Source organism: Athene cunicularia, assembly GCF_003259725.1.
Source record: "Athene cunicularia isolate RWA chromosome 3 unlocalized genomic scaffold, athCun1 chr3_part1, whole genome shotgun sequence".
Taxonomy (NCBI): Eukaryota; Metazoa; Chordata; class Aves; order Strigiformes; family Strigidae; genus Athene; species Athene cunicularia.
Genome location: NW_020799097.1, coordinates 69,540,972 through 69,563,893, shown reverse-complemented (window position 1 = coordinate 69,563,893; position 22,922 = coordinate 69,540,972). Strand labels below are relative to the sequence as shown.

Genomic DNA, 22,922 nt, shown 5'->3' with positions numbered 1-22,922 from the left:
TAACCTTGTCCTTGCAGTTGAATTTTACAATGACAGTAAATTTCACAGTAAATTAATCAGTTACCTTCCTCAGTAATGTAAATAAATACTGTTGCTCTTCCATACAGTCTCATTAGGCCAAATCACATGATATAGCATTATATGGGCTTCTTGATAAATCCTGAGAGCATTATTAGCCAAATCTTTACACAGAAGCTAAAACAGTGCTCTTACAGCTATTCCTTGCTCAATTTTAAAGTTCATTAATCTTCATGATTTAAAAATATGCATTTCAAAGAGTACCTCTGGTGTTTAAATATTCTAATTTACTAGACTTATTGATAACTAGGGTTAGAGCTGTGCTATGTGAAAACTCCAGAAATGCCAAATTATATCTTACTGCTTATGTTGTCAGATAAAATTGATACCAGTTTTAGCTTAATACTTTTAAAATTGTGTGTAAATAATTGTTTTTAATTTGCTAAAACCAAAAGAGGAGTTTCAGGTTGTGGTAAAAGAAGCAATAATAGTTTCATGATAAATCCCAAGGTGCATCAGATAATTATTTTGGCACTGGATTCATGAAGCATTATTTATGTTTATAACTGGTTCAGGATGCCTCTGTGAAACTACTCAACGGACTAAAGTTTTATTCAAATACATTGTATGTAATAAGTCTAATACCTCTGTTTCACAGAAAGCAGTTTCAAATATTTCCTCTGACTGAAATAACACCTCCTGTGATGTGTTTCAGTTTTGGCCAAAGGAGCTGGGTGGTTGCCTGTAGATGCCACTTACACTGCTGCACCTGACCACTATAATGCTGAAGTGGATTCATTCTGTATGGTTTACAGGTAATAGGGATACCTTTTTAAGTTTATGGCATTCTGCTCAGATAAATCTGATGTATTCTGTACTCCAGAGACAGTACAGACATAGATAAAAAAGTTTGATTTTAAAAAAGAACATATTTCAAAGCCATATATTACCTTAGCCAGATGAGTATTGATCCATTTTGTGAAAGTCCTTTTCTGCACAGACTCTTAAAAAAAAAAAAAAAAAAAAAGATTACACATTGCTTAATACTTTTGGCTTTATGTGATTGAGGAGTAGTATTTCCTAGTGACAACAAATGCATTCTGCATTTGCCAGAAATGCCACTACAGTTTCTTGAGACTGTTAATTTTGCCAGTAACTACCCATAAAAACCACTTCATATACTTACAATGCTCTGACACTTACCTGCTTGAAGAGTTTCACAGCAAAGTTCAAGTCTTAATGAATCAATGACCAGTAAGACACCATTTCAAAACTGAATGCCAAGATAAATTTAATTTCTGAGTCCATACTATATTTACCCAAGGTCTGAGCACTTAGAACTTCTCTGTACTTTTTAACTAGAGTCCATGTCTCTCACATTTGAGTTGCTTTTATGTAGAAAGTCAGCCAAAGACTTAGAAAAAATACTAAGCATGTATATTTGAAAAATTTTTAAATCTTGAATTAAAGATTTGAAATTGCATTATCAAACCTATTTGTGCTCTGGGGGAACCCATTAGCTAGTTCAGGCAGTTTCTATACTGCTGCTTACTACCTCCCTTAGTCCTGTCATGAAGCACATGTCTGATTTATGCTGAATTTCACTGATTCTCAGATAGTACCTCAGGAACCATTGGCAGCTGCATAGACAAAAATAGCTCCTGAATTAGCTCCTCCAACTTCAGCAGCCAGGGTCATGGCTGAAGAGGGAAGTGAATCTCAGCGCTATAACCAATCCACAAAGTCCTGTCCCTTCCTTGTGAGGAGGAATCACAGAATCATCTAGGTTGAGAAAGACCTTGAAGATCACCCAGTTCAACCATTAACCTAACACTGACAGTTCCCAACTACACCACATCCCTCAGCGCTATGTCAAACCGACTCTTAAACACCCCAGGGATGGGGACTCCACCACTACCTTGGGCAGCCCATTCCAACACCTAACAACCCCTTCTGGAAAGAAATGCTTCCTAATATCCAGTCTAAACCTTCCATGGTGCAATTTGAGGCCATTCCCTCTTGTCCTATTGCTTGTTACTTCATTAAAGAGACTCATCCCCAGCTCTCTGCAACCTCCTTTCAGGGAGCTGTAGAGGGCGATGAGCTCTCCCCTCAGCCTCCTCTTCTCCAGACTAAACACCCCCAGTGCCCTCAGCCGCTCCCTGTACGACCTGTGCTCCAGACCCTGCACCAGCTTCGTTGCCCTTCTCTGGACACGCTCGAGTCATTCAATGTCCTTTTTGTAGTGAGGGGCCCAAAACTGAACACAGGAATCGAGGGGCGGCCTCACCAGTGCCGAGTCCAAGGGTCAGATCCCTTCCCTGTCCCTGCTGGCCACGCTATTGCTGACACAAGCCAGGATGCCATTGGCCTTCTTGGCCACCTGGGCACACTGCTGGCTCCTGTTCAGCCAGCTGTCAATCAGCACCCCCAGGTCCCTCTGTGACTGGCAGCTCTCCAGCCACTCCTGCCCAAGCCTGTAGCCCTGCTGGGGGTTGTTGTGGCCCAAGGGCAGACCCCGGCATTTGGCCTTATGGAAACTCCTGCAGTTGGCCTCAGCCCATGGCTCCAGCCTGTCCAGGTCTCTCTGCAGAGCCTCCCTACCCTTGAGCAGATCAACACTCCCACCCAACTGGGTGTCATCTGCAAACTGACTGAGGGTGCACTCGATCCCCTTGTCTAGATCATCAATAAAGATGTTAAACAGGAGTGGCCCCAACACTGAGCCCTGGGGGACACCACTCATGACCGGCCACCAGCTGGATTTAACTCCATTCACCACAACTCTTTGGGCCCGGCCATCCAGACAGTTTTTTACCCAGCGAAGCGTGTGCCCATCCAAGCCACGAGCAGCCAGTTTTGCCAGGAGAATGCTGTGGGAAATGGTGTCAAAGGCCTTGCTAAAGTCAAGGTAGACAACATCCACAGCTTTTCCCTCATCCAATCAACAGGTTGCCCTGTTGTAGAAGGAGATCAGGTTTGTCAAGCAGCACCTGCTTTTCACAAACCCATCCTGACTGGGCCTGAGCCTCTGGTTGTCCTGCATGTGTTGTGTGATGGTACTCAGGATGAGCTGCTCCATCCGCTTCCTGGGCACCAAAGTCAAGCTGACAGGACTGTAATTTCCTGGATCATCCTTCTGACCCTTCTTATAGATGGGCGTCACACTGTCCAATTTCCAATCTGTCGGGATCTCCCCGGTCAGCCAGGACTGCTGGTAAATGATGGAAAGTGGCCAGGCGAGCACCCCAGCCAGCTCCTTCAGCTCCCTCCGGTGTATCCCGTCTGGTCCCATAGACTTGTGTGTGTCTATATGATACAGCAGGTCACTGACTGTCTCCTGCTGGATTGTAGGGATCTTGTTCTCCCAGTCTCTGTCTTCTGGCTGAGGAGGCTCAGTACAACTGGTCTTGCTATTAAAGACTGAGGCAAAGAAGGCATTAAGCACCTCAGCCTTCTCATCACTATTTACCATGTTTCCTCCTGTGTCTAGCAAGGGATGGAGGTTCGCCCTACTCTTTCTTTTGCTGTTGACTTATAGGAGCATTTCTTGTCCTTGATTGCTGAAGCCAGATTAATTTTTAGCTGTTTTGACATCATGAAAAAATCAGTTTCAACACATGCAATCATTTCACAACAGGGGCATTCAAGTATTTATGTTGGAGATACTTCTTTCAAAAATAAAAGGAAATATCTATTTAACTGAAAGCCAAATAATGTTATTAACATCATCAGTTCTGAAGGAGCACCTTTATTTGCCTACAGAAAATCCAAATAAATAAAATTGCTGTTAAGTACTTACTTTTTATAAGAACACATGCATGTCCCAAAACCTACAGATGGAAAATCTAATTTCAGTGTCTGCCTTTGCTACTGACTTGTGCAGCACTGAACAGTGCTTTGAGCTCTTTCACATCTGTACATTTCAAAGGAAATATTCTTTAATCCTCTTTAAAGTTGTGAAATAGGTAACTACCAAGTTTGATGCACTACAAATAATAAGCTACCTGATTTACACCCATGCAACGGTGCACCACAATGAGGGTACACAAAGACATAAATTGCCACATAAAAGTCATCAGCCAAAATACTGTGGGACAACAGTGGCTCCCCGACTACATACAAGGTCCCAAGATGTGTGCATTATGACTCAGGGATATTTTGTTTACATATAAGCAATATCTCACATATAAGAAATACCAGATGAAAAAGGATAGATACACTCTCCAGCATCTATTGCTAGATTAGCAAATTTCATGTCTAAGAAAATAATTTTGCATTCTTTATTTGCCTTTTCTTTGATTTCATTGGGCAGTCTGTCAACCATTTTTAAAATATTCATTTTATTCTCAGAATCTACTTGTTGCACTGGCAGGCAAGTTATGAAAAATATCACTCAAAATAGTTCATCGTGCTTCATTCAACACTGACTATTTTTGGAAGGGGGTGTTTTGACTTTATATGTGATAATTGTTTCTACATTCTGGAAAACAGATTTCTCACTGTATGGTTTCTAACCATGAACAAGATGTTTCCCTTGTGACACGCAGTAACTGTCAGCTGTTCTCTGACAAGCAATTACATATACAGGTAGCCCAATTTCAACAGAAGTACTTGCACGCTTGAACTGGGTTATGTTCATTATATGTGTGAATAGGTGTGGGGGTGAAGATCAAGCACACACAAAATCAGTCCATCTCTGGCTTCATTAACACCTCCGTAACTTAAAATTCCCCAGCAACCCCAATACAGCAATGGCATCCCAAAAGAAAAGAATCGGGCCTTTAGAAGCCCAACTTCTGATCAAAGAAATGAGTGAAAATTATTTCCTGATTTGTAGGTCTAGCGCATTTAAGTGATTTAAGAAACAGCCTTCTGACAGGAACTGGAAAGCAGAGAACCACCAGCTCCCAGTTTCTAAATGTTTACCAGCAGGAGACATACTCAGTTTCAGTCGTATCAACAAACAGCAGAAATAGCATTTCAAAATAATCTGTTTCAAGGGAATATATGTGAGCAATATATTCTTTATGAGCCCAAGAGCAACTATCATTAATAAAGTTTCCTTTTTCTTAGCACTTATGTATTAGACTTAAAAGGAACAGATTTTACCACTGTAAAACCTATGTCTGAGCATAACACAAGTAGTGCATTGATTTTACAAATTGCATTATAAATATGCTTTTTACAAGTTTCCCTGGAAGCAAATGTGTTATTTTCACTGAACCGATGTAAATTCTCTGCAGAGGTACCGTTTATCTATACCCACAAGATGCATGTGTCATAGTTTCTTACGCACTCCCCACTTGCAAGGACTGTCAGCTCCTTCTTTGCACCACTTACCCTGCAGGTACTGAAAGGACCCAGGGAGCAGATTTAACGATGTAATATTTCTGCCACCAGCACCTCTGTAGTGAGCCATAAGCACTGCTGCTGCTGCTGCTGCTGCTGCTGTTGTGGCTGCTGAGGCTGCTACTCTTGCCTCTTGCAGAGCGTTGCGTTTCTTTAGAATACAGCCAGAAGTGATCTTTCAAGAACAATCTGATTTTTTTCCTTCACTGGAAATGCAGGCCTCTTACACAAGTCCCTCCACCTGCTCTTACTGGCGAATTCACATGAAGCCAAACCTTAAAAACATGTTTATGTATTCTCGCAGAGACGCAACAGCCAGACAAAGCCAGCTGTATTGGAAGTAGCAGTTCTGCTGGTCTCACTGCCATCATCCTTCTTCACTGTTTTCCTGTGGAAAGATTTTATTATCCGAGCACCAGCCAATCCGCTAGCAGAAACCTCTGATGTCAAGAGACTGAATAATTCATCCAGGGACTGGGACAACCCAACTACACTGCCGATATCCTAAAGCAGCAAGATGTTTAGCTGCAAAAAAAGCGATGCAGCCTTCTCACCAGTGCTTTTGTAACAATATACTGCTCAGTAAGCACAAAAATGGCTGAATGGCATAGCCCTTCTCTAGGTTGTCATACGTATAAAGGAAAGCAGCTTTTAAAAGCAAACACTTTGGTTCATCACTGCATACTCTATTTAGACATGGATGCCCTTCAGCTTTGCAACTGGAACAGCGAAGTAGAAGAAACAGCAAGCAATGAATCTGAACAGACATGTAGGGCACTGCCACTCAGCTTTTAATAATGTATTTGAACTTGTGTACAAAAAGGATGAAACATATGTAAGGATGCACAGAATTTTTGGAGTGCACCTAGATCAGCCTGAAACATACTCAAATTTCTAATATGCAGTATTTTAATTAAATCAGAGCACCAGAGCATTTGAACAGACTTTGTTTTACTCTGGTAGTCTCTGCGTGGAGATTCTCATATGTTGTTCACCCACAGGGGCCAACAGAGTAGTACACATTATTGAAATAAGAATAAAAGGCCCACTTTCATTATACCATTACACTAAATGTATCTTTATGGAAGTTGAATTCAGATATCTGTTTTGTAAAACAATGACTCTGACAAGATCATTCTGAATCTGAAACAAACATTGCAAGGAAGTTTGGTTTTATTTAATCAAATGTCTTCCTTTAATTGACTGGAAACATTTTCATATTTTTAAAAATATTTTCCCTGCTAAAGCATGACCAACAGGCTGCATTTTTAGGTTGATTAGGAAAAAAAGACAAATGCAATTGGATATATTTACTTAAAAACATTTAGAACAAGTTATTCTGAAAGATGAGCAAAACCAACCCTGTATCTTCAGACAGTTATGAATATGCTGATGAAATATTCATCATGCATACATATTATAATGACTAGTATCATGCATATCATATATATACATCAAGATACAGAGAGTAGTAGCATGCTTTCTAGCAGAGGTTTTTGAGAAACTGCTTCCTAAGCAGCTGAGTTCCCACATGCCGGCTGTAGCAACAGCCCCCCCTCAGCTGCTGAGCTGTGTGTGTCACAGGTGTGGGGTGTGCAACAGCAGATCCCGCATCGAGCATCTCTTGCCTTGGGTGCTCAGGGATCAGATGGTGGAAAGGCAGCTGCAGTGCAGGGTTGCAAATACAGGGTTCTGCAAGGAGTCTCATGCACAGTGACAGACATGACAGAGCCGAGTTCATGCATGTTTAATAAAAGCATCCTGACTGTCAGGGACGTACTGTGGAATTTGTTTTGTTTTTTACTTCAGTGAAATTCAATTCAAGTCACTCACAGCTCTTCATTTTCAGCATCCTTTTTTGTTTTCTTTCATTTTGACAGTTGTCCTAAAAACACCAAGGAGCTTGTTTTGTTTTGTTTTCCAGGTCTTTGGCACCTTCAGGAATACTGCTATAACAATGTGGAAGTGCAGAAAATGCATGCCAAATCAGCTGGAATGCTTCAAGATACCACTTGAGAACACAACACAGCACAGAAAGAGGCAAACAGTACCCCTCTGGGGAATTTTGTTTGGTCAGCACTATGGCACAAATTCTCTACAGCTTTCAATAAGATATGTTATATAGCAATTTCCCTCCTCATTAAGGACATTCTTAACTTAAAGCAGCTGCAGAACAGCTTGCAGAGTCAAAGCAATAATATAGAGACTCAACTTATGAAAAGGAGCCATATTTTAAGCTACATAGTTTAATCAACACCTTCGTAACAGATGGATTACCCTATTCAGGAGTACTGCACAGAGGCAGTGCAAGCTCATTTCTTTTCCTTTAAGTCTCCAGTTAATGAGTTGGTTTGTTTTGGTTTGTTTTGGTGGGTTTTTTTTATTTTTTTCGGGGGGGGGTTGTTTTGGGTTTTGTTTTGTTTTGTTTTGCTTTTTTTTTTTTTTTTTTTTTTTTTTTTTTTTTTTTTTTTTTAATTGGAGAATGCCAGGACAGTTTTGCTTTATAAAAAAAACCCCAAACCAAAAAAATTTGGTGGTACCTCTAAATCTAATATATTGTTTGAAGTTGCTAAGTTTAATAGTAACACTATATAGTTCAGGGGAAAAAAAAGGATGAGTGAGCTATGGGCAGTGGGAGCAAAGTAAGAAGGAGGGAAAAATTTATTTTAGCAGCCACTGCAATGCAGTTGACAAAACGATTTAGCAGTACTGATACAAAGAATGGGAATATATTTTTAAATACCTCATGCAGTTAGGACTTTTCCATTTCTTATATTTTGAGGAGAAAGACAGGATTTTTTAAAGTGTGGCTTTTCGATATATGCCTCTACTGAATGTGTTTTATCAAAGACAGTGAGACAGTCCCACTAATAGACATGTTATCTAAATTTCCAAGCTTTGAGATCTAGGTGCACACACCAGCCATAGCCTGCTCTACCACTGAGCACCAGTGACCTCCCCATCAGTTTCTGAAGAAAGGAAATCCATGCACAAGGGCTAGACGGCAACCAGTCACCCTTGGCCAAATCCCTCCTAGGGGAAAATGATGGGTAACAGCTCTTTGGGGTTTGCACCAGCATATAACATTGCACAATCTAGAGGTATGGTGATTTGGGGGCCAAAGGTTTCACGTCATTTGGAAGAATGGAAGTAGAGAAAAAAATCTCCACATACTGGTGGAATAGTTACAGGAAACTGAAGTGTGGAGAAGCAGCCTCCCAGCTGCAGAAACACCGCCTGCGGTGCAGCATGCTGCTGGACAGCAATTGGCATACTGCTGAGAACTTTCTGTTGTTACTGTCTGTCAGAAATGTATTTACAAAATATGTATTTTGATTTTACACATTTCTGATTTATTTTCTTCATTTCTAAGACAGAGAAGGTATCTATCCGGCCGCTAGATAGAAAGGTATACAGAATGATTCAATTTATCACCCAAAGAAGCTTGCATTTTAAAAAATATCTAGGTATAATCAAATACAAACTGAACAAATCAATATCTATTCTTTTGTTCTTAGTCAATTTATTCTTATATAAGCACATTCACCAGTCAGTCTCTCGGGAAGCACTTGCTGTGGACTGTGCAAGAGGTTTAAACTTTTAAAACTGGAAACCCAAAAGTTTAGCCAGCACCAGAGGGTGTATGCTTTAACTCAGGCTATTGGCTCCAAATTGCAGCAGCGCTTAACTGTCACACAATATGCTTATTCTGTGGGACTTGGGAGACTTCCAGTCCTTAAATCTGAGGTCATGCCCTGTTCTGCCCATATTCTCATATGCACACGTCAAAATGTTCCTGCTCCATCCAGACACATATTATCCCCCACTCTCCTGTGTTCTGGTTTTCAGAGGAAGGAACAGAGCAGGAGCAGAGCATGGTGCACTGATATAACCTTGATCCTTATTAGCCAGGACATAGTCCAGACATAACTGCTTTTCACTTTGATCAGAAGGGCTTCCCTCAGCATTTGGGGAAATGCGAATAGCACAAATTCAGCAATGGATTGGAAGATATGCCCAAAATGTCATTTTTATGACTGTGCATCTCTCCCATGCCTAGTCCTTGCCACATACTTGTTCCTACTTTGTGTTTTGAGTGACTAAAAAAAAAAAAAACCTGTAATAAAATTTTTCTGCTCCACATTTTGCCTGGATGGGCTGCATTTTATTCTCTGCATGTAGAAGCAGAATGTATTCAGAACGAATCAATGAATTTATTTGCATTTTATATTATGAGAACTGCATTTCTTCCTGTGCTGCTGCACTACTGTTATTGTGTCCATTAACCATTGTCTTCATCTCCACGTGGCTGTAAATATATTACTTACTTTCACAGTATCTGCACTTGACTGAATACTGTCAGAAATTAAAAGAGCACCTATTAGAAAAGCATTATGAGCTCACTTAATTAAATTTTAAAAGCAGGATTCTGAAGAAGATATTAACTAAAATCAGGATACCCAACATTTAAGATGATTATGAGCAATGGCTTCAGTGCCTTCTGAAAGATTCAGGATTCACTGCTCTACAGGTGTCTGTTTATTCACCAGTTTGGCATCAGTGACAATGAACTTAGTGTTCACATGCACATATCTTTTCCCAGACCAATACAAGATGAAAACAGCCCAATACAACTGGTCTGAGTCAACTTGGCGTTTGTTCTTTTAATTACTTATTGTCCTTAATTGTGTACTTAAAGAGATGGTTTGGATGGTGACAAATCATTTAGAAATCTAGACAATCCAGTGAAGTTTATTAATAACTATTCTACATTGCATTCAGGTTTCAATCCATCCATGCTAATTGTTTAAGAATAAATTTTTCATAAAGACATAGATGAAAAAACATTCAGGTCTGCAGCTTGCATCATGTTGCCTTGAAGCAGTTCTTTCCATTGACATGAAAAGCTTGTGTATAATCTTTGTGTGTTGTTGGTCCACTTGCCTAGAGGTTTTTATACAGTCACACTGAATAAGACATGTATTACTGAAAATAAATTTAATTTTTAACAGAAGTCTTAAAGACAAGCAGTACTCATACCATATCATTTAAAGAAGGTCCTTAAAAATGTTGAAATCTGTCCAGATCATTACCAGTATGTCTACAAGTATCTTTCTTAGATAGGGCTCTAAGTAGACATTCTACACTCAAGAAGGGTACTTAGCATGCACTTATACAAAAAGATCTGTGAGATCAGATTGGAAGTAGCATATGTTTGAAAATTGAAAGCATAGGCTCCAATTCCATCTTTTACTCACTGTATGGCACTTACATGAGCTCCTAAACCAATGGAAAGTTCTGTTTTCCTGAAGCAAATCATGTCAGGTAGGAAACTTACTGTAACAGTTGTCATTGATTTTCAGTAGATTCTATTAGATATTAATAGTACTGTTCACAACATTAAGCACTGCAACCTGGAGAGACTGAAAAATGTCTGAATTTGAATGTTTAATGTCTCTAGTAAGGCACAGAAACCAAAATGCACTGCACCAAATGCACCACATGGAGTAATTTTCTACTACCAGTAGTAATCTTACTATTTTTCTAAGCCTACAGTGAATTCAACAGCCTAAAATCAGTAGATAAAATTTGACTCAGAAATGGAAGAGCTCAGAATCTACTGAAATAAATAAAAACTAATGGAGACATACTAGGGAATGCTGTCCAAGAGATTGAATCAGGATGTAGGGATGCAGCATCTGTAACATACAGAATTCTGTACAGAAAACCAAAAGTTACATAATGATTCTTGTCTTATAGAAAAAGACATTCTACAATCATATCTTCGTTCTGTTTATGCGTAAGCTTAGTGAAATGACAATGGTTTGCTAAAGGTTTACAAAAACGTAGAATCCTCTATTTATTCTACGGAAAGCCTGGGTGGTTCTACTCTTAAGATCATTTTTACTATAGTTACACATACTGTAGACATGAAGCTCTATGAAAGTCTGCCTAAGGGAAAAAATGCAATTACTATTTTTGAATGTTTGGAGGCATGATAATTTAAAATACAATATACTTAGATTTAAATTATTAATTCTTTACTCCATATTCAGTTAATTTCAACTCAATAAGTTCAGTATTAGAAGTAAATGAAAGGACTAAGCACTTAAAGAATGGCTACAAAGAGGAGCAGTCCTGGAGATTCCTGGAATGTGTGGCAGGTAACTTTGTGACGCAGCTGGTGAGTGAACCGACCAGAGAAGGTGCCCTGCTGGATCTCCTTTTTGTGAACAGAGCAGGACTGGTGGATGATGTGGCAGTTGGGGGACGACCAGGGCAGAGCGATCATGAAATAATAGAGTTCTCTATTCTTAGAGAGGCCAGGAGAGGGGGAAGCAGAACTGCCATCCTGGATTTCCAAAGGGCTGACTTCGTCTTGTTTAGGCACCTGCTTGAAAGGATCCCTTGGGAGACTCTCCTGAAGGGTATAGGGGCCCAGGAAGGCTGGGTGCTCTTTAAGAAGGAAGTGTTAATGGCTCAGGAGCAGGCGGTCCCCAGGTGCTGTAAGAGAAGCTGGTGATAGAGACCATCCTGGCTGAACAAGGAGCTTTGGCTGCAACTCGGGGAGAAAAGGAGAGTTTACAGCCTTTGGAAGAAGGGGCTAGCCACTTGCAGTGATTACAAAGATGCTGTGAGGCTATGCAGGGCTGGAATCAGGAGGTCTAAAGCCCAGCTGAAAATTAATCTGGCTTCAGCAACCAAGGACAACAAGAAATGTTTCTCTAAGTATGTCAGTAGCAAAAGAAAGACCAGGGAGAGCCTCCATCCCCTGCTAGATGCAGGAGGAAACATGGTAACAAGTGATAAGAAGGCTGAGGTGCTTAATGCCTTCTTTGCCTCAGTCTTTAATAGCAAGACTGGTTGTACTGAGGGAATCCAGCCTCCTCAGCCAGAAGACAGAGACTGGGAGAACGACCCCCCTGCAATCCAGCAGGAGACAGTCAGTGACCTGCTGCATCACACAGACATACACAAGTCTATGGGACCAGATGGGATACACCGGAGGGTGCTGAAGGAGCAGGCTGGGGTGCTCGCCTGGCCACTTTCCATCATTTACCAGCAGTCCTGGCTGACTGGGGAGATCCTGACAGATTGGAGATTGGCCAATGTGACACCCATATATAAAATGATCCAGGAAATTACAGTCCTGTCAGCTTGACTTCGGTGCCCGAGAAGCTGATGGAGCAGCTCATCCTGAGTACCATCACACAACACATGCAGGACAACCAGAGGCTCAGGCCCAGTCAGGATGGGTTTATGAAAGGCAGGTGCTGCTTGACAAACCTGATCACCTTCTACAACAGGGCGACCTGCTTACTGGATGAGAGAAAGGCTGTGGATGTTGTCTACCTTGACGTTAGTAAGGTCTTTGACACCGTTTCCCACAGAATTCCTGTGGCGAAACTGGCTGCTCGAGGCTTGGATGGGCACACGCTTTGCTGGGTAAAAAACTGGCTGGCTGGATGGGCCTTGGCAGCTTGTCACAAGTGGTGTCCCCCAGGGCTCGGTTTTGGGGCCGCTCCTGTTTAACATCTTCATTGATGATCTAGACGAGGGGATCGAGTGCACCCTCAGTCAGTTTGCAGATGACACCCAGTTGGGTGGGAGTGTTGATCTGCTCAAGGGTAGGGAGGCTCTGCAGAGAGACCTGGACAGGCTGGAGCCATGGGCTGAGCCCAACTGCAGGAGTTTCCATAAGGGCAAATGCCGGGGTCTGCCCTTGGGCCACAACAACCCCCAGCAGCGCTACAGGCTTGGGGAGGAGTGGCTGGAGAGCTGCCAGTCAGAGAGGGACCTGGGGGTGCTGATTGACAGCCGGCTGAACAGGAGCCAGCAGTGTGCCCAGGGAGCCAAGAAGGCCAATGGCATCCTGGCTTGTGTCAGCAATAGCGTGGCCAGCAGGGACAGGGAAGGGATCTGACCCCTGGACTCGGCACTGGTGAGGCCGCCCCTCGATTCCTGTGTTCAGTTTTGGGCCCCTCACTACAAAAAGGACATTGAATGACTCGAGCGTGTCCAGAGAAGGGCAACGAAGCTGGTGCAGGGTCTGGAGCACAGGTCGTACGGGGAGCGGCTGAGGGAACTGGGGGTGTTTAGTCTGGAGAAGAGGAGGGTGAGGGGAGACCTCATCGCCCTCTACAGCTCCCTGAAAGGAGGTTGCAGAGAGCTGGGGATGAGTCTCTTTAACCAAGTAACAAGTGATAGGACAAGAGGGAATGGCCTCAAATTGCACCATGGAAGGTTTAGACTGGATATTAGGAAGCATTTCTTTCCAGAAGGGGTTGTTAGGCATTGGAATGGGCTGCCCAGGGAGGTGGTGGAGTCCCCATCCCTGGAGGTGTTCAAGAGTCGGGTTGACATAGCGCTGAGGGATCTGGTGTAGTTGGGAACTGTCAGTGTGAGGTTAATGGTTGACCTGGGTGATCTTCAAGGCCTTTTCCAACCTAGACGAATCTGTGATTCTGTAAGACTGCATATTCACAAGAAGTCACATGGAGAAGACAAGGGGCAATGGGTAAAAGTTGCACTGGGAGAAGATTAATCTTCATATAAGAAATACATTTTTTACAGTGAGAACAATCATTTTCTGGTATTTTAAATGTGATACTTTTCTACCAAATAATACTCGACAAATTCTGCCACTTTTACACTGAGCACCTAACTCAGAGAGTTGTCCCACCATCTACCACTGAAACTACTCACAAAGCAAGTTACTGTGCAGTTGGAGGTCAAAAAAAAAAAAAAAGAACTATTTTGATGAAGGAGCTTCCTTAAATGCTTATATAAGTAGGAACAAAGGTTGGAGTTCCTCAAAGACTAGTCTAAGTCTAAGTCTTTAACATTTTCAGCCATGATTTTGGCAGGAAAATCACAACAGTGCTTATAAAGCTTACCAGTGACTCATATTTGGGAAACACCATTACAGTGGAATCAGAATATCTTAAATATTAAAGAAATTGATCTGACTGAAGACTGGAAACAGTTAGATTACTACTCCTAAGCAGCTCAAAATGCAAGGCTACATACTCAGGAAGTAACATGAATTTCTGCTATGAGGTGGAAACTCATGATATAGAAAACAAACTAGAGGAAGACACACTTTAGTTCTATTACAGGAATGATGTAAGCCACTAGTGTGACAAAAGGCAAATGGAATCTTATGATGCTATCAGGTAAAATAGAATCAGCTGAACTGGAGAGTAAAAATTATTGTACCAGACAGTAGGCACACACATGGAGTATTATACAGAGTTCTGTCAACCCATGTTCAAAACTTGTGATCATCTGGAATACTGAGAGCAACAGGCTGAAGAGCCAATGTAAGAGAAAACAAAAACTGTGTAGATTGCTTACTCTCAGAAAGACAGTAATTGTTCTCTGCAAATATATTAGAGAAAGGAATGAGCATCAGGAAAGGAAAAACTTCTTGAAATTTAAAACCATGCAAAAGCACCAGAGCAGAAGGCTGTGATGGGATACGAATATATTTAGGCTGGACTTAGAGGAACATTTTCTCCCTTAAGAAGAACAATGCTCTGAAACAATCTCCCAGGTCTCCAACATAATTTTATTGGTGTGGTAGCCTATAAAGGCAGATAATAGATGACTTAGAAGACTTTTCCAGTCCTATTTTCTAACCTGTCCTGTACACCTACCACAAAAATACAAACTTCCAAATGAGGTGAAAATATTTATGCAAAAGTAGCACTGCAGTATGGGAGAAGTGCACATGATGGCACTCTCCACTGTGTGGCTGAATCTGTCCCCTTGTACTGGGTAGCACGTAAGTTTTTCTGATGACAAGAGGAGTCCTGTAAAGTAGGATTTTAGGCCCTTATTACACAGTGTTCCAGTTTACCCCAAAATAATTTGAACAGAAGCAAAACAAAACAAAAAATAATTTTAAAAAGCACCATAATTATGGAAATTAAACATTGTTACTACCAAATATTAACAATATTCTGTGCTAAAAATATACTAGTATTACAATGTAATGTGAAGCATGCAGATCTTGCTAGAGAAAAATGTATTTGAAAACCAGAGGCTGAAAAATGTAGGCCCACTGCTGTTTAATATCTTCTGCAGTTTTTTATACTATTCACTGTAAATTAATTACTGCTTGAGTCCATCTGTGGGAATCAAACACCACAAATAAAATTATTTTTTCCTATATACTTAAAGACACATTCTGTAGATGTGAATTGGTAAAATTTATTTGGTTTAAACTGAGCTACATCAACTGCTGTCAGCAGAATTTTACTGCACTGACTCAGAGAGGAAAAATTATATTTATGTACTTTAACGTGGAATATAAATTGTGAAATCTTATGTATTTGTATATGATTTGATATGAATAAACAATGAAAGACAAATAAACCATACCCAAAACTGTGCTCAGTCCCTGAATACTTTTTCCTTTCAAGTGTAGAAACAGAGTATCAATTTCACTACTAAGTAAGTCTGAGACAAAAGCAAGATTCCAGTAAACCTCACAGAATCACAGAATGGTTGCAGTTGGAAGGTACCTCTGGAGGTCACCTGGTCCAACCACCCTTCTCACACAAGGCTACCTCCAGTCAGCTGCCCAGGACCATGTCCAGATGGCTCCTGAGTATCTCCAAGGATGGAGACTATACCAGCGTTCAGTTACCCTCAGAGTGAAAAAGTGATTCCTGATGTTCAGAGACAACCTCCTGTGTTTCAGTTTGTGCTCACTGCCTCTGGTGCTGTCACTGGGCACCACTAAGAAGACCACTAAGTCTCCATCTCTTTGCACCCTCTCTTCATGTGTTTACATGCATTAATAAGACCCCTCTGAGCCTTTTCTTCTCCAGCCTGAACAGTCCCAGCATTCAGCCTCTCCTCATAGGAGAGATGCTCCAATCCCTTCCTCATTCTTGTGGTCCTTTGTAGACTCTCTCCATTATGTCCATGTCTCTCTTGTACTGAGGAGCCCAGAACTGGACACAGTGCTCCAGGGGTGGCCTCACCAGTGCTGAGAAGAGGGGAAAGATCATCTCCCTCAACCTGCTGGCAATGCTTTGTCCAATGCAGCCTAGGATATCATCAGCATACCCTTTGCAGCAAGGGTATGTTGCTGGATCGCGTTGCTATTTAGTATTCCAAAGCTTCCATAAACCTGATAAAATGGGGACCAAATATTAGTTTCTTGTGAGGGTTCTACATGTGATCTCATAATCAATTCCTTTATTTTAGTGGGATTTTTAGTATGCTGTTTATAAATTCAGAGTATTCACCAATAATGATAGTAAAGATTTCTATTTGTTTCTAGTAACAAATCTAGTAATAATACTAATACAAAGAACAAAACAACAGAACAGCTCAAATTCAGTAAGAAACACAGAGACATGGTAATAAGGTTAAAGTAATACTAACTTTTTTGGCACCACATCATATATCCTGCTATGTTGTACGATGAAAAATGGCACACCACATAGAAAGTCAAACAGCTGCCCAATGAACACCAGGCAGCAATGTGAGATGCTAATTATCCAAAAGTGAGGGATTTTCAAGGAAGACAAATTAGGCAATGTACTGAACGTGAACTGAGATTTCCCTGCAGTGACGGTTACTTTTGTGATCCTCATTCTCACAGTCTCTGTGCTCTCAATGTTACATGAAACATGAACATCTTGAAAAAATGCACTGCTTTGACTACCTTGTCTGATAAAGTCTGTTCTCCATCAGTGAGTTCTTTCCATGAAAGCTGCATAGGATCAAACATTTTAAACTTCAAACACTGTCATGCTCAAGTTAAACATCAAATACCCACTGAAAACATCTAATTGACTAAACTTTCAAGGAGCCCTCAAAATTATAAGAATCATAGCCTGGTCTGTGTTTTCACTTCAGCCAGCCAAAGGTAAAAGAGACTGCTAAAGCTTCAAGACAAACTGGTGAGCTACAAAGTGCAATTCTATTAGGATTTGTTTCAGTTAAAACTTGATTCCTACAGACAATTCTATTATGGTAACTAGGGGTTGTCAATGCCTGGAAGGCTGTATAATTGCTCAACCATGGAAAGATAAAAGGAGCTAATAAAGAAACTATCTGATAAAGAGCTAGAAGCAGTGAAGAAATACAAACAACCTTATGATTTACTGCAAGCAATGCTTTAACAAGCCAATGGAAACAAAATTATTTTTTGTCTATCCATCTAGAAGTTATTTGTGATGCAGAGAGTCTTAATTTTAGATTGGCTGTTTCATCACTTTTTTCTCAATGCATGAATAAATAAATAGAAACTTCAGACTTACACATTTGGCAAGAAGCAGAGCTCTGGCTATCACTGCAAAAATCTATCCTAATGTGTCCAAATTACAAGTCTTTTCAAATTCTAACATGCCCTTGAATTTTAGCACTTACACTCTCTGACAGCCCACCTTCAAAACCCTGATGAAGCACTAAGCAGACTGCACATATTCTGTTGCCACAAAGTGTCTGAACATGCTTCAGCTCAGAGAATATAGGGTAGAAATCAATACCCATAATTGCTTCAGATCCAAGTAATCTCAGAAGGAAACTCTTCTGCATGATCAACACTTATCGACACTTTCCCTCCCATCCCCATGATGGCAGCTAGACTTAGCTCTGTTTCAGACACACAAAGGACAAAAGCTGGGTTATAGGGAGGAATCTGAGGACGAAAGAAGAAAGGTGTGAATTATCTACAGACCATGTAAGCAGAAAGTGGGAGAAACCTCTGACTGGCAGCTGGAAAGTGAAAGAAATGGGCAGAATCTTCTCATGCTATAGAAATTTTGTCCTGGAACATACAATACTATTGTCATTGCCAAGACAATTCACAGACGTTACATATGCCAGATGTAATTGTGTCTGTCCAAAGTTTATTTTCTCCCCTTCTGTACATGTGATAAGATCAGCCTTTAATTACACAACCGCACAGGTTTTATACAAATGCTCCCTTCCATTTTTGGTGCATAAATGGAAAATGGTCAATTAATAAATTGGGATTTTTTGTGTTGCTTACTATTTTGTCCTCCCAATCAGACATAATGATTAACCATGTGACTTTGCAATTCTTGTACTATTTCTGTAACATTGTTTCTCTATGATATTAAAATCTATCAAAAATAATGTCGGGGGTAATTAAGTTCAATTAAAAAAAAAAAAAATCCCTAAAGCACAACTCTTTTGAAGAGAAAAATGTAAAAGAAAACTGGTTAATAATGTTCATGAAAACAATTTAATCAGCTGAAAACAAATCTTAGGAATGATGGACTTGATCATACATCAAGATCAGAGTCTGTTCTCTGAATATCGTTCCACCCCAAAATCCTAGGATGTAAGCTGATAATCAACAACTATGTATCTTCAGTTACGAGTTTCATTCATTCATATACTATGCCAATTTATTCAATGGAACAGCATTGATATGAATGGAATAACTGGCATAAATCTGAACATTGTTCAGATTAAAATGTGCCTGTCTAGGCATTGATTAGTATTTTTAAAGGTGATTTGTCATGCTCCTTTAAAACACCACAGCAAGCAATTTGAAATAGAAAGTAGATCAAAATGGTATTGTCACTGCTGTGTTTGCCTTAAACCGTCCTTTGTGTAGTATCAAATCACAGACACTACTGTGCAGGTAACAGAACATTTGTAACAACTATGTCACTTAAAAGGACAAGAAGTAAAACTTGGACATCGTGTAAGAATGATGAAGTCCTTAGCCTTGTTGTAGGGCAGCAGCAGTAGTGCCCATGCACTGGGGAAAGGAGAGCAGCCTCCTGCCCATCTCTGTCCTCACCAGCTCAGCAGAAATCCAGCTTAAGGAGTTCAGAGGAAGAGTCAGCACAGCAAAGCATGGGGCTTCTGGGTAATGCTGCCGTGAAGGGAAAGACAATGGTGGCCTGCAAGCAAATAATCCTCCTCATCCCTAATAGCCAGGGGCAAGTGAGGCTTAACTTCAAGCATTTGTGATACATGGGGACTGCCCTTTAGACAGAAGGGAGATGCTAATTTTGCATTCTGACCATTATTTTTTGAAAAGACCAATTATGCTACTATCTCTCTTATATCTGTTCCTTTTTTTTAGCAAAAAATGACTTTCTTATTTACTTAAATGTAACCATTACCTTAGTCATTGCTCATGCCCTGCACCATGCAAACAAATGAGAATTTTGCCAGTGAATGAACAAGCATTTGTCGTTGGATTATACCTCAGATTGGCAAGCATTTCTCATGAGAAATACAAAGCTACACTTCTTTCATATTATTTTTTAATAGCATATGCATTTGTAAAGAGACACAAACTGTCACACAGAAAGTTTTTCTATTACTGGGCCCTGCTGAATAAGCTCCTGTACTTGCCACCTCCTAGAATTAATTTTTATTACAAATAGTATTTTTGAAAGAAGTCTGAAAATTGGAAGATATACTGTGTTCATTATGTCCACAACTGCTCACAGGAATAATTTCTTTCTCTTCTCCTGTGGGAACCCTATTCTAATTAAACTGAATGCATCTTGATGTTGACAGATGTATTTGTCTGTATAAAAATAAGCAGAAAAAAATATTTCCTCATACAGCATTTCACATGTACTGGATATCCAAAAAGAAGAGATAATAAAGCATATTCAGAGCAGGTTGTTCAATTAAAAAAAAAAAAAACAAAACACAAAAAACCCCCAAACAAATAAACAAACAAAACCAAAAAAAAACCCAACATAACAAAAAGAGTAACAATTGTCATAACAAAAAGAAACTTCCCATAAAATATGTAAAGGCAATGACATCTCAAATTTCCCCAGGAACCATCCTGTGACTAAGCACCATTCACATTTAATATATGCCTTGTCAAACTCAGCAGTTCTTATTTATATTTTTACTCAGAAAAATTCTTCAAGGTTTCATCAAAACTTTGATATAAGTGAATGATTGCAGACTATCTACAGGGATATCTGAAACACAGTGAAGAAGAAACCCACTCCACTGAAGCAACAGTATGTCTTGCTAATGATAGTAACAGTGCCAGAAGTTAATCCATAGTTTTTATTAAAAATTCTAAAACTAAGTCACTGGCACACAGATAGCAATGTGCAACCTGAATACTTTACCCCAAGCAAGGGACCTTTTGCATATGGAATCCATGTCTTGCATCACTTGTCCTGTAAGGGGAAGCTCAAGGACAGGGTCTGGTTCATCCTGGGGCAGACATGGCTTCAGGGGGACCATAGGCTGCAACTATGAGGAGGCCAGTAAGAAGATGGAGCTGGGTTCTTCAGCAGCATGGTGCAAGGATGAAAGACAACGGGCAGAAGTTGAAACAAGAGATGCTGTTTCAGGAAAGGAAATGCTTTCTAGCTCAAAGGACTGTCAGACAGTGGAACAGGTCACCCAGAGAGGCTGTACAGGCTCTGCCCATGGAGATACAGCCCTGAGCAATGTGGTCTGAGCTCACAGTTGACCCAGCTGAAAGATGGAAGTTGAACTACAGACTCCCTTCCAGGATGAATTTTCCTATGATCCTATGGCATATACCCTCCTGACAAAGAGATAATGAAGAGCTAACTAATAGGAGCAAACATCAGTGAGGTTCATTCAGTAGACCAGACAGCTGAAGAGTAACTGGAAAAATACATACAGGCATGCTGTTTCAAGGAGGCTTGTTCATCCCATACTGGCATAAATAGAAACGGCACAATAGAAAGCAGTTCTGAGATCATCACTCATCCATACAAAAAAGGAGAGTAGTCACAACTACAGACATTCAGACAGTTTTTGTTGAAAGTGATATTTTATTGAATCTCAGAAGTTTGAAACTTCTCAGGTCCATCTAATTTTCACCTAATGTAAGGTTCCAAAACAATCCTAATGAAAACTCCCCACTGCCAGGAACACCAGTAGTCAATCTCCAGCCCTGGAACACATAAACCTGACAGGTACATTTCAGAGCCCTTGATATTTCATTGCTAGTATTTAAGGAAGTAGCAAGAACATCAGTCTCAAGGAACACCTGTAGGGTGCATGCATTTTGATTTGCCACAAATTGCCAGGGGGGGAAAAAAAAAAGTCTTTGTCTTGGTCCAATTCATACTCAAGCAGAAAAATACAAGAATGCATTTTCAAGAAAAAACAAAACAAAACCAAAACCAAACCTTCCTTCAGCTCATTCATACTTTACACCAGATAATGAGCTTCAGGAGAAGCTTTACAAGCTAAGTATGCATGTGTATGTGCATTTCATAAGTCACTCTATGGAACTATCTGCAACTAACTGAAGTAAACAATAAAAGCCTACCACACCATAAACATAACAATTTATTGACATTTTTTTCCTATTTTGTTGAACAGTAACACTTACCATTATACTGCTCTGGCTGTATTTATTCCAGCCTTTGATCTGCCCTGATGCAATTCCTCTGCAGAGTGGGAAGGCAGAGTATCATGCAAATTACTGCACTTTTCTTTACAGAAAGATAATCCCTAACAGACCCTCCAGACTCCAAATCCATTTTATTCTGCTGGAGCATTATGAAAGTAAGCTCCCTTGGACCAAGGATCTCATCCAAAGATGAAGTCAAATCAGTGCTGGCATAGTTTGTGTTTGGTATTTTTTTCAAATGTCTTCATAATACTCCTGCTGTGCAAGCACATGCTGATTGCTATCAATGGCAATGACTAGGCAGCTAATTACAGGTTCAGAAGATATTAGCAATCGGTATAACACCAATACACGTTCTAGTGGGTACAACATACTGTTTATATCCATAACCACAGAGACAGTACCCTCACAAACTAAGAGAGAATACGGTAGGTAGAATATACATGTGCTGCAGGATTTCCATGTACCTGTGGGTCCAGAAAAGAGTGCATGAACGTTCATTGTGGGGGCAAAATTTCTTCCCAAATTTTCTGTGGGCCCTCTAAGTGTGAGTTGAGTTACAAACTCAAACTTTCACTTCTGCCTAAATTGCTGCCTTTCACAGAAACTCATTGGATATTTTTAACCTAGTGGACCCGGTGGTCCTCAAATACACCAGATATAAGCACATATCCCAACTCACAAGGGGTTGACAACTTGGCTGCAATTAACTCCTTACTATCCCAAGCTTGCCTTCATTAGAAAAGGGCAAGGATCAGAGAAGACATAGGACACCACCCAGTTGATCTCTCTTCTGGGTAATCAAGACCCCAGGAGTCTAGGACACATACGTTCCTCATAGTTACAAAAATTACTGCAGACTCCAAGTTTTGTGACCTCTTCACAAGTTTTACTTCATGCTCAGTAGAGTCAACAGAAAGTCTTTATTACTGCGCAATATCGTATTTCATCAAACTCAAGATGAAAAACAGTTACTGAGTCACAAAAAATGCAGTGCTTTGTTAAGAAGCATGTATCATCTAAGAAATAGCCAGAAATCTTCAATAAACTCAAAACAAAAATGTAGATAAATCCACTGATATTAACTTCTATATTTGTAACAAACTTCATTGCTTACATCATTTACTTTTAAATGAGAGGATTAAATAGTAGCCTACAGCTAGCAGCATAACATCTT

The 22,922-nt window shown here is 40.4% G+C and overlaps 1 protein-coding gene across 1 annotated transcript in view; it reads right to left on the bottom strand.

Moving 5' to 3' along the window:
- Nucleotides 1-22,922, bottom strand: part of SYNE1 (spectrin repeat containing nuclear envelope protein 1) — a 317,817-nt gene that overhangs the window by 261,117 nt on the left and 33,778 nt on the right. The window contains exon 4 of the mRNA XM_026844552.1: nt 969-1,024. Within this exon, the coding sequence (XP_026700353.1) occupies nt 969-1,024 (56 nt within the window). The remainder of the gene's footprint in view (nt 1-968; nt 1,025-22,922) is intronic.